Raw genomic sequence first — 12,984 nt, 5'->3', positions numbered from 1 at the left:
GATATATCAGGGACAGATCTGTTAGATGGTGGAAACAGTAGTAGTTCAGTCTTAGAGAGATTTAGTTTCAGATAGAGCGAGGACATGATATTAGAGACAGCAGAGAGACAGTCACAGAATATAACTACTATAATACTACCTCCTATGTACAAGAATATAACTACTATAATACTACCCCTATGTACAAGAATATAACTACTATAATACTACTCCTATGTACAAGAATATAACTACTATAATACTGCTCCTATGTACAAGAATATAACTACTATAATACTGCTCCTATGTACAAGAATATAACTACTATAATACTGCTCATATGTACAAGAATATAACTACTATAATACTGCTCATATGTACAAGAATATAACTACTATAATACTGCTCCTATGTATTATAATATAACTACTATAATACTACCTCATATGTACAAGAATATAACTACTATAATACTTCCCCTATGTACAAGAATATAACTACTATAATACTGCTCCTATGTACAAGAATATAACTACTATAATACTGCTCATATGTACAAGAATATAACTACTATAATACTGCTCCTATGTACAAAAATATAACTACTATAATACTGCTCCTATGTATTATAATATAACTACTATAATACTACCTCATATGTACAAGAATATAACTACTATAATACTTCCCCTATGTACAAGAATATAACTACTATAATACTGCTCCTATGTATTATAATATAACTACTATAATACTACCTCATATGTACAAGAATATAACTACTATAATACTTCCCCTATGTACAAGAATATAACTACTATAATACTGCTCCTATGTACAAGAATATAACTACTATAATACTGCTCATATGTACAAGAATATAACTACTATAATACTGCTCCTATGTACAAGAATATAACTACTATAATACTTCCCCTATGTACAAGAATATAACTACTATAATACTGCTCCTATGTACAAGAATATAACTACTATAATACTGCTCCTATGTACAAGAATATAACTACTATAATACTACTCCTATGTACAAGAATATAACTACTATAATACTACCTCCTATGTACAAGAATATAACTACTATAATACTACTCCTATGTACAAGAATATAACTACTATAATACTACTCCTATGTACAAGAATATAACTACTATAATACTGCTCCTATGTATTATAATATAACTACTATAATACTACCTCATATGTACAAGAATATAACTACTATAATACTTCCCCTATGTACAAGAATATAACTACTATAATACTGCTCCTATGTACAAGAATATAACTACTATAATACTACTCCTATGTACAAGAATATAACTACTATAATACTACTCCTATGTACAAGAATATAACTAGTATAATACTACTCCTATATACAAGAATATAACTACTATAATACTGCTCCTATGTACAAGAATATAACTACTATAATACTACTCCTATGTACAAGAATATAACTACTATAATACTGCTCCTATGTACAAGAATATAACTACTATAATACTACTCCTATGTACAAGAATATAACTACTATAATACTACTCCTATGTACAAGAATATAACTACTATAATACTGCTCCTATGTATAAGAATATAACTACTATAATACTACTCCTATGTACAAGAATATAACTACTATAATACTACTCCTATGTACAAGAATATAACTACTATAATACTACTCCTATGTACAAGAATATAACTACTATAATACTACTCCTATGTACAAGAATATAACTACTATAATACTGCTCCTATGTATAAGAATATAACTACTATAATACTACTCCTATGTACAAGAATATAACTACTATAATACTACTCCTATGTACAAGAATATAACTACTATAATACTGCTCCTATGTATTATAATATAACTACTATACGACTGCCTTCAGTAATACTTTTGCACACGTCCTATACCCATCAGCTGCCACATTAGGCCTGCATGTTAGGCGGTCGTACATGTGGGGGGGAGAAGATCTACAGCCTGAGATTTTGCCATCAACATTGGATTCTGATTCTCTTCAACTGAAACTGAACAATCCCACTAATACAAAGCAGCGGGAGGAGGAGGTGGACAGTGCAGCTCTGGAAACGGCCCGACTAAAGGATAAGCTCAAGAGGAAACTCTCTGAAAGTGCCCGAGGAGGTGAGTGTGGCCCATTTAGGGGGTGTATGGCTAATAAGGGCAATGGGGTAACCACCCTCGGTATTGTCACTACTAACACCACTAGGTATGGTGGTTATTAATAAATGATTCTCACCATCCTGTGATATACAATGTATCTTATTATCAATCCTATCTGCGTTACAGCCCCATCTGAACACACAAACTCTCTGAACGCTCCTCTGAAACCTGCAGTGCCCAGGAGCGCCTCCCAGAGGTTAATGAATGCAACAAAACCTGTACCCCCAATACAAAGGAGCCCAACTCCTCATAGCAACACAGCAGAGGAGAGCGGTACACCAAGGAACAGAGCAGAGAACGGGGACGGAAGAAGAGAAGACCTGTCATATAGAGAAGTACATCTATCTATCTATCTATCTATCTATCTATCTATCTATCTATCTATCTATCTCCTATCTATCTATCTATCTATCTATCTATCTCCTATCTATCTATCTATCTATCTATCACTCTATCTATCTATCTATCTATCTATCTATCTATCTCCTATCTATCTATCTATCTATCTATCTATCTATCTCCTATCTATCTATCTATCTATCTATCTATCTATCTATCTATCACTCTATCTATCTTCTATCTATCTATCTATCTATCTATCTATCTATCTATCTATCTATCTATCTTATAACAGCCCACTGTATTCTTGCTTTACACCCACAGTCTCTGTGCTCCGGTGAGGACCGGTCTCGTAAGCCTCTCGTTGGGGTTGTGATTCCTCCTATAAGTAAATCATCTGGGGTTCCAGCAGAGCCGAGCCTGAATAATCCAGTTCATAGCTCGACTAGCGCCCCTGTGAGGAGATCATCCACAGTGCCCAGACCAGGCGGCCAGCAGAGAAGGTAAGAGGACCGCTGCCCTGATTTTACCTGACAACTGGCCCCTGTACAGATAAGGAGTGTAGGAGACTCATGTTAGTGGGTGGAGGTGGGCACAGTTTTGCATGGGTGGTGGTGTATCAACCTCAAGTTACTACAATGTAGAAACCATACTGTAATACTGTATACAGCTAGACTGGGGGCAAAAGATACAGGAGAGAAGCTGAGGACTAATCCTGATGTCATGTCCTTTATAGCACAGCCCCAGAGGAGGAAGGCAAATCCAGCAGATCTATAGGTAAGTAATATGTATATAGTGTCTAATATATACAGCCCTAAGAACTGGACGTTGTCCTGGTGAGCCATGAGACCAAGCGTCCTTCTGCTAAGTGTCTAGAAATGATGCGGACCGAGGCAGGAGGTGTAATGAAGAGACAAGGGGGTGTAATGGAGAGATTGGGGGTGTAATGAAGAGATGCGGGGGTGTAATGAAGAGACTGGGGGGTGTAAGGAAGAGACTGGGGGTGTAATGTAGAGATTGGGGGTGTAATGAAGAGATGGGGGGGTGTAATGAAGAGACTGGGGGGTGTAAGGAAGAGACTGGGGGTGTAATGTAGAGATTGGGGGTGTAATGAAGAGATGGGGGGGTGTAATGAAGAGACTGGGGGGTGTAAGGAAGAGACTGGGGGTGTAATGGAGAGATTGGGGGTGTAATGAAGAGATGGGGGGGTGTAATGAAGAGATGGGGGGTGTAATGAAGAGACAGGGGGGTGTAATGGACAGATTGGGGGTGTAATGAAGAGACATGGGGGTGTAATGAAGAGACATGGGGGTGTAATGGAGAGATTGGGGGTGTAATGAAGAGACTGGGGGGTGTAATGAAAAAATGGGGGTGTAATGAAGTAATGGGGGGTGTAATGTAGAGATGGGGGTGTAATGTAGAGATGGGGGGTGTAAAAAAGAGACTGGGGGTGTAAAGAAGAGACTGGGGGTGTAATGAAGAGACAGGGGGATGTAATGAAGAAATGGGGGGTGTAATGTAGAGATGGGGGTAATGAAGAGACAGAGGGTGTAATGAAGAGACTGGGGGGTGTAATGTAGAGATGGGGGTAATGAAGAGACAGAGGGTGTAATGAAGAGACAGAGGGTGTAATGAAGAGACAGGGGGTGTAATGAAGAGACAGAGGGTGTAATGAAGAGACAGGGGGGTGTAATGAAGAAATGGGGGGTGTAATGTATAGATGGGGAGGGGGTAATGTAGAGATGGGGGGTGTAATGAAGAGACAGGGGGTGTAAAGAAGAGGTTCTCTGATGCATTACTCAAGTATCTCCTATGGAGGGTCTTACATCTGTCAGAAGCTTTAGTCACAGAGCTCACGCCATATTGTACAGACTACTACCACTGCTCCTCCTATAGGTACGCCCCTAGTCCTCACCTTGGGAGACGGTTTCTGATCAGTAGACGGTTAGCTACGTGTTCTCTTTACTAAGCAATTAGCAGTGCAATGGCCACGCCTGCTACGTCTGCGCTGGGGAGAAATTCTTACAAAGACTACAATGAAACAAAGTAACAACATTGTCTGCTACAAACTGTAACCAACATAATGATATAATAGAGCGGAGACCTCTCCAAGGAGCGGCGGGGCACACAATGGCTGGGACGGAGCAGCCAACAACTCGCCTGACAATAGGGAAGGGAGATCATATGACCGGCAAGGATATTGTGTTACCTCCAAGAAATGAGCTCATTGTCTTAGAGCAGAGACTTAGGAAAGCTACGGGGCTGGAGTCTTGGCCAAAAAAACTTAAGTCCCTCTAAAATCCCAAAACATCCCCATTAGTGACCCCCACTCTATACAACATTAATAGGGAATGTAATGACAGCCATACTCAATGTCTTCTTTCACACAGACACCAGTGCCAAGAACGATATCGAAGCCATCTTGGAACCGCTCCCCTTAAAAATGATCCCGCCATCTGTAGCCAAAGACACTGACACCACAACATTACGCCAGCTAGACAATGGAGAAGAAGACGGGAAGGAGAACAATACCCGGGTAGGTGACTTATTGTGAGCATTATATGAACTGAAGTACCTCACATGGCCACAAGAGGCTCACTTTCAAAAGCTAGAAGCTTTTATTTAATATAATTTGTGAATTTTTCTAGGGCAGGATTTGTATATACAGATTATTTTTGCTACTTATAGCTTTAGAAACCGATGAAGAAAATAACTTTAACACCTAAATATTTCCAGTCAAGTATCGCAACTCAAGACTTACCTAAGTTCTGCAGTACCCCTCCTGGCCACAAGAGGCTTCTGTTTTATTTAGCTCAATTCAGTTTCCAAATAGTCGCACATTCTGTCTGTCTATAGTCATCACTTGACAGAGGCGGTTATGTGTGTGGGGAAGAATAATCTGCAATATAGATGATGGACATTTGTTTTACAAGTATACATCATATAACAACGTATTACAGATCACCTTCACCATATCAAAGTCTGCACAAGACAAGATGAGACAGAAACAGCAGGAAATGGAAAGTATTAGGAGTGAGAAAAGGAAAAGCCAAATGTGGGACAGACGGCAAGGAATGGATTCTGGAGGACAGGGTAAGGAAGAGAGACATATATATATATATATATATATATATATATATATACTGCTATATAGTGAGATGGACCATGCTGGGTATCTCCTGTATATAATTATATATGTACAGCTGGTATATGTTATACATATTCTTGTATATAGTGATATATAGTGTATGTTCAATATGTTTCATAGAACCAGGGACTGTTACCTCATTCAGTCTGAGTGGGGTGAGCACAGTTCCTCTTAGCTTGGAGAAGAGACGAGGAGGACAGAACATAAGCTTAAATAAATGGGTGAGCCGCCCGTCATTGCCCAGCATCCCTACTGTGAACCAGGAAGCTGCCGACAATGATTTCCGACATTCATCAGGTATATATATGATCAAGGTTATTGAATATTAAGGATATAAAACCTCTTATATATAACATAGGAGCAGTATTATAGTAGTTATATTCTTGTACATAGGTGTAATATTATAGTAGTTATATTCTTGTACATAGGAGTAGTATTATAGTAGTTATATTCTTGTACATAGGAGTAGTATTATAGTAGTTATATTCTTGTACATAGGAGTAGTATTATAGTAGTTATATTCTTGTACATAGGAGTAGTATTATAGTAGTTATATTCTTGTACATAGGAGTAGTATTATAGTAGTTATATTCTTGTACATAGGAGCAGTATTATAGTAGTTATATTCTTGTACATAGGAGCAGTATTATAGTAGTTATATTCTTGTACATAGGAGCAGTATTATAGTAGTTATATTCTTGTACATAGGAGTAGTATTATAGTAGTTATATTCTTGTACATAGGAGCAGTATTATAGTAGTTATATTCTTGTACATAGGAGCAGTATTATAGTAGTTATATTCTTGTACATAGGAGCAGTATTATAGTAGTTATATTCTTGTACATAGGGGCAGTATTATAGTAGTTATATTCTTGTACATAGGAGTAGTATTATAGTAGTTATATTCTTGTACATAGGAGCAGTATTATAGTAGTTATATTCTTGTACATAGGAGCAGTATTATAGTAGTTATATTCTTGTACATAGGAGCAGTATTATAGTAGTTATATTCTTGTACATAGGAGTAGTATTATAGTAGTTATATTCTTGTACATAGGAGCAGTATTATAGTAGTTATATTCTTGTACATAGGAGCAGTATTATAGTAGTTATATTCTTGTACATAGGAGCAGTATTATAGTAGTTATATTCTTGTACATAGGGGCAGTATTATAGTAGTTATATTCTTGTACATAGGAGTAGTATTATAGTAGTTATATTCTTGTACATAGGAGCAGTATTATAGTAGTTATATTCTTGTACATAGGAGCAGTATTATAGTAGTTATATTCTTGTACATAGGAGCAGTATTATAGTACTTATATTCTTGTACATAGGAGCAGTATTATAGTAGTTATAAGAATATATTGATTTTTGCTGAGCATGTTACTCTCCACATTTCTCCATAATCCTGGTCTGGCAGATAACTATATATTTATGTGTTGGTCTCTGTTTTATATGCAGCCTATTCCTTACCTGCCTCCTTTATAGACTGCTTTGACTGGGACTCTGATTCGGAGAATGGAGGTCCGGGTATGGGGCCTATGTCTCATCCAGAGCAGGGGTTGTTGGAGGCTCTAAAGTGGCTCAATCACAAGGACTGGTGAGTTTTAACCCTATGCCCTCACAGTCTGTGTATACTCTACTATCGATATATTTAGTATAATATGCCATCATATCTCATTACATACATTATTTTCCTGTTTAGCTCTATGTATGACATCCGTTTTGTTCTCTGCTGATGTGATACTGATTTTCAGTTCCATCAGTCTATGCTCCAATTGATCAATAGTTTATGGCGCTGCTCTGCTTTTATAAACTGCTGGCATATGATAGAACTTTCCATGGGAGGGGTCCATGAGATATTTGGAGACCTCCAATTGAAAAGTCAATGGGCTTAGGAACAGCAGATTTAGAGGAAGGCTTCAACTAAGATCATATAATGCTGTGCATCCTTGTGTAACAATACCGTCATGGTGCATGTTGTCCTCTAATATGCTCCTTGTACTCTTGGTGTGATATTTCAGGGAGCAGAAGGAGAAGGGTCTGGTCAATGTGCGGTGTCTGGCGTCCTGGCATCCTGATGTCCTATTCTCCAGACTTCATGATGTCAGTATAGCGGTTACCAGAGAGGTAAGCAAATTGGGAAAGGATAGTATAAAGGTTAGAGCGCCCCTGCAGGGCAAATCAAGTATTACACAGGTTTTATTTACATGAATGTGCTGTACATGTGCCAAGTCCTCCAGAGAGGTTCTACATGGAGAAACGCCCCTAGACTTTCCAAACTGTGTATACGAAAACTGGAGTTTACCTGGGAAAAAAGTGACAGTAAATTGCACCAAAATCGTGTTAAAGGGAATGTGTCACCTGTTTTTATTTATTTATGAAAACCAGATTTTTATCACTTTTTTTTAAATCTGTTTTTATTCTCTGATTGTAGATTTTTTAAATTCTGCTTCCTAATCATGATTATGGGGACGGCCATGATATATATTTAGATAATGACCTGGACAATTAAAAAAATATATATGAAAAATAATTTCAAAATATTAGAAAATCTAGACCAAGTGAAGTTAAACCTATCCAAACCCATTTGATCATCAGGTTGGCAACCTGCGGTCTAAAGTCTCCCGTCACGCCATCAAGACCTTGGGCGACTTGTTCAAAGCCCTGCGAAGGAATATGGACCAAGAAGCGGAAGAGATCGCCCGAGTTCTCCTTCACAAGATCGGGGACTCGAATGACTTCATTCGCGAGGAGTCGGATAAGTCTCTTGGAGTCATGGTGGAATACGTCAGCCCGTCCAAGGTCCTCTCTGCGCTGATAGCCGGGGGCGTCAGGTAGGTGGAGTGTCTCTAGAAGGAGATGCTTAGGCTTCATTCACACATATAGTGTTGGGAATACCAACACTGTCCTGCTAACTCGGGAGTAGGGAACCTTCGGCTCTTCAGCTGCTGTGAAACTACAAATCCCATCATGCTCCATTCACTTCCATGGGAGCTCCAAGAACACCAGAGCAAGTATGGATATTGGGAGTTGTACAGCTGGAGAGCCGTACGTTCCCTACCCCTGCGCAAATTGGACCACAAAGGGGGATTGTATCCAAATTTGCATAAGAAAGGGGGCATGGAATAGGGCTTGACCTTAAAAGTCATGAAAATGTGTGTACTGGCCCTTTAAAAAATATTTTGTGGCCTATTTTGCAGCCATCGGAACAGCTCAGTGAGGAAGTGCACGGCGAAACATCTCCTGACCGTGGTGGAACAGCTGTCAGCCGACAAACTCCTGTCAGGGCCCAAAGAAAGCACCGACGCCTTTCTCCGGACCCTCGTAAAACTGATGCAGGATGGCCAGCAGGACACCAGGTAACCTACATTATAAGTACACTCTTGTCAAAAAAAAAAAAATACCGCCCCCAGATGTCAGACTGCTGCAAAACTGGGTATGCACTTATTTTTCAGGCAGATGTATATGATTACAGATAGGCGTAAAAATGCTTCCTCTGGCTTCTAAAAAGCTCCTAGGCTACTTTTGGGTAGTGTACCTCTTGGTGAAAGATCACTGATTGACTGCTAGACTTGCCACTATGAGGCGCTCAAATACATTTTGCCGAGTTGACAGACAAGGGGCGGCATTGTACTCAAGAGATGGATGTTTTTGATGAATTTCCGCTATCTAGTCCGTTCGGACCTGGATGTTAGGAGATGTTGGGGCAGAGGTTACATGAGGGCAGACACGTGGGGAACAGCAGGGCCGAGACGGATCACCAGGAGAGGATTGTTTGATCCACTGACAAGCACGAGCAGCCCCACAGTTACCTTGTCCGTCATCCAGACACAGGGGTGCCTCAGACCATCATTTCATCACAATGATGGTCTAATATATATATATATATATATATATATATATATTAATATGTATACCGTATATAGTATTATCACATATAGTGTTGTGTTGTTGTGTGTGTGTATATATATATATATATATATATATATATATATACATATTATATGAGATTTCTGTTCTAGGTTCTATGGCAGACGGATGTTCAGTCTGGTAATGACACATCCTAAATTTGAGCCGCAGATGGAGCGCTTGATCCTGTCACATGACCTGCGGGAACTTATCGCCACGGTTAAACAGAAAGTATGTACCTTGTAAATCTTAATATCCTTAATAATCCTTTTTGGTGTACGATGACCATTACATGTCTTATAATGGTACCTGGGTGTACGTGGGCTGTCATGATGGCTCATCATTGTAATAGTATACAGAGGTATCAGGTGTGACTATGGGAGTAACATATACAAGACTGTCAGGGATGGGAGGAGACAGGGTTGGACTGGGGTGTCTAGGGCCCACCAGTGGAATTATTTTTAGGGGACCACCGCCAGGACCCCTGTAGATGAGCTGTACTGAGACAGGCTGGCTAAAGGTAATAACTAGAGATGAGCGAGTACTGTTCGGATCAGCCGATCTGAACAGCACGCACGCATTGAAATGAATGGACGTAGCCGGCACGCGGGGGGGTTAAGCAGCCGGTCGGCGTCAAAGTGGAAGTACCAGGTGCTTCCATTCATTTCAATGCGTGCGTGCTGTTCGGATCGGCTGATCCGAACAGTACTCGCTCATCTCTAGTAATAACATATCGGGAGCCATTCTGCTCAGCCGCCATACGATGTGTACCACTGCACTATCTAAACCCACTGCTACATCCTGTATGGCAAGAGAGCAGCGTGGCTCCTAGAATTGTCACCATTACCTGTAGCCACGTTGTCCTGGAAAATCTGATCTGCAGAGGTCCTGGCTGTCAGACTCCCACAGATGTAATATTGATGGTCTATCCTAAGGACAGGCCATAAATATTAGAAACATTGATAAATCCTTTAAAGATATTGTCCAGGAATTGGAGCAACTCATGTGCCGGGCGGGAGGATTAAAATAAAAAAGCATACTCACCTGTCCTTGGCACCCCATTGTCCTCCGCCAGTGTCCATTCAGTCTTGTGCTGGCACCTATTTGCTGGGAGTCCTTCACTTCATGTGACTGCTAAGACGAATTGGGTACAGGATTTCCAGAAATGAAGTGTCGCCATGAGACCAGACAAAGGCGAAGGACAACAGAGTGCTGGGGACAGGTGAGTATGTTTTTTTTTTTTTTTTTTTACACCTCCGTGACAGCCACAGGGGTCATTGCAATTTATGGACAACCTCTTTAAAGGGGTTGTCTGGGCCTATTTTGTTTCTGACCACTTCACTGGTCCCCCACATACAGTGGCCTCTTCATTGGTCCCCATACTGTATGGGGAACAGTTACGGGGCCATTATATTATATGGGGGCAGATATGGGGGCCAGCATCCTGTGGGAGGACAATAAACCGTGTGGGACATATTAAAGGGGTTGTCCAGGTTTATTGATTTTTATGGCCTATGCTCAGGATAGACCCTATATACCTGATAGGTGGGGGGGGGGGGGGGCTGACACATGGCCCCATCAGCTGTATGGCCGCGTAAGAGAAATGCTGTGCAGACAGGAATATGTTATAAAAAAACATGAATAACAGACTCTGCCTTTCACAGGAGGCGAGCGACAATGCTTCAGACGTCCCATCTGCCAAGAGTCAGCGCTCTGTACAGAAGGGCAGCACTGCTGTCAGTGCCAGCCTGAGAGCCCAGGAAACTCCAGAATCTGAGCACAGGTGAGCAGAGAGGTGCACTCGAAAACAGAAAACATGTCTATTCATCCAGCACAATCATCTCCTGAAATACTCTGTACTGCTTCCACTATACTGTATAGCTCTTAGTCTGTGACCTCCTGTATAAGATCAGCACACTCTTCCTCTGAAATACTCTGTGCTGCTGTGGAGATCCTCACATCATGACATCGCTCACGTCACATGTTCTAATGTAAATCATGCAAGAAATGCGTCACCTGGACCAGTGATGTGTAAAGTAAATGTCGTTCAGGTCTCTTTGCTACAGCCAAAGGCATAAGCACCATAGAAGCAGCTCATGGCCACTATGGGGCGCCCTGGACTAATTGCTTGGCCAAATCCATTATTCTAGTGGTATTTAGATCCTGTCCAGGGTGCAGGGGGTGCTAGGCTAGTGCCAAGTAGCTCCAGCTGGGGGCCCTATATTAATCTTTGCTATGGTGCCCTCTCACCTCTAGGCTCCGCCCTCATACTACGCGATGTGTCTTTGATACTCTTTATATATTTTACGATTTTACATATAAATGGCGGTGTGATGTCTTTGCAGCGCTATAATGATATTTGTTAGGTCCATATATTCTTGTTCCTTTACTCCTTCAGCTCGGACCGGCCCGTAGAGATGGAATCAGAACCTCAGGAGTCCCCAGTCCCCCGGCGGCCGCCTGTCCGTGCAGCGGAGGTGACAGAGCAACTAAAGGAGCTCTCCAAACTACTGACCGCCAAAGAGTATCAGAACAAGATGGACGGCGTGACGCTGCTGCTGGAACACTGCAAGAACAACGTCAAGTTTGTCACCTCCAACATCACCCAAGTGAGTGGCCAAAAATAACTAAAGGAAGGTCCATAGATCAGGAAGACGAGGGTGCGATCAGGGCCAAGTGTCAGCACCTGGTACCAGCAGTACCGAAAACCGTCATTGATGTACCCAACCGAAATGTGACCATGACAGCGGAGTTATATGTCACCTACGGCCTCTCTGCTGTAAATGATAAGACTATAACATGTCACTGGGACGTTACAAGACCGTAGGCCGTATAGTAAGGGGTACATGATCACTGAAAATCTACACCCCTTCTACTGCCCCATTCTGGAAACAGGGGTAGCTCACAAAGGTGGGACCCATGAATGTCCATGGTGGAACTACTCCTTTACAGGGGTAATTCGGGACTTATGTATCTGATTGGGGAGGGGGGGCACACATGTGACCCCCAAAAATCAGCTGTTTGATGAAGCCTAGTCACATAGTACAGCAGCTGCTCAGTCCCATTCAAGAGAATGGAGCTGATCTGCAATACCAATCTCAACCACTGTACAATGTACGGTGCTGTGCGTAGAATTCATGTGGTGCTCACCCCAACACTGTGGCCTCTTCAACCAGCTGATTATTGGGGTCGGGGGGGGGGGGGGTGTCTCCTATACCAGGGATAGGTCATCAAAATAGAAGTCCAGGGGACCCCTTTAAGGCTCTGTTCACATTGTTGTCTTTCCTGTTCTATCTGAGACAAGCCATAATACCACAGCCCGATGGAAATCTGATGGACCCCCCCATTGGGAAATCAATGAGCTCCATCAGAAAGGGTAACGATATG

The 12,984-nt window shown here is 41.2% G+C and overlaps 1 protein-coding gene across 1 annotated transcript in view; it reads left to right on the top strand.

Moving 5' to 3' along the window:
* The window catches only part of TOGARAM2 (TOG array regulator of axonemal microtubules 2), a 53,320-nt gene that overhangs the window by 37,418 nt on the left and 2,918 nt on the right, over positions 1-12,984 (top strand). The window contains exons 4-17 of the mRNA XM_075266513.1: positions 1,934-2,155; positions 2,321-2,529; positions 2,858-3,036; positions 3,270-3,310; positions 4,924-5,069; positions 5,494-5,626; positions 5,802-5,978; positions 7,147-7,285; positions 7,710-7,815; positions 8,287-8,522; positions 8,889-9,047; positions 9,711-9,828; positions 11,262-11,380; positions 11,996-12,206. Of these exons, the coding sequence (XP_075122614.1) occupies positions 1,934-2,155; positions 2,321-2,529; positions 2,858-3,036; positions 3,270-3,310; positions 4,924-5,069; positions 5,494-5,626; positions 5,802-5,978; positions 7,147-7,285; positions 7,710-7,815; positions 8,287-8,522; positions 8,889-9,047; positions 9,711-9,828; positions 11,262-11,380; positions 11,996-12,206 (2,195 nt within the window). The remainder of the gene's footprint in view (positions 1-1,933; positions 2,156-2,320; positions 2,530-2,857; positions 3,037-3,269; positions 3,311-4,923; positions 5,070-5,493; positions 5,627-5,801; positions 5,979-7,146; positions 7,286-7,709; positions 7,816-8,286; positions 8,523-8,888; positions 9,048-9,710; positions 9,829-11,261; positions 11,381-11,995; positions 12,207-12,984) is intronic.

The sequence above is a fragment of the Leptodactylus fuscus genome, chromosome 3, assembly GCF_031893055.1.
Source record: "Leptodactylus fuscus isolate aLepFus1 chromosome 3, aLepFus1.hap2, whole genome shotgun sequence".
Classification (NCBI taxonomy): Eukaryota; Metazoa; Chordata; class Amphibia; order Anura; family Leptodactylidae; genus Leptodactylus; species Leptodactylus fuscus.
Note: the sequence above shows the minus strand (reverse complement) of the source record. Positions and strands in the feature narration are given on the sequence as shown.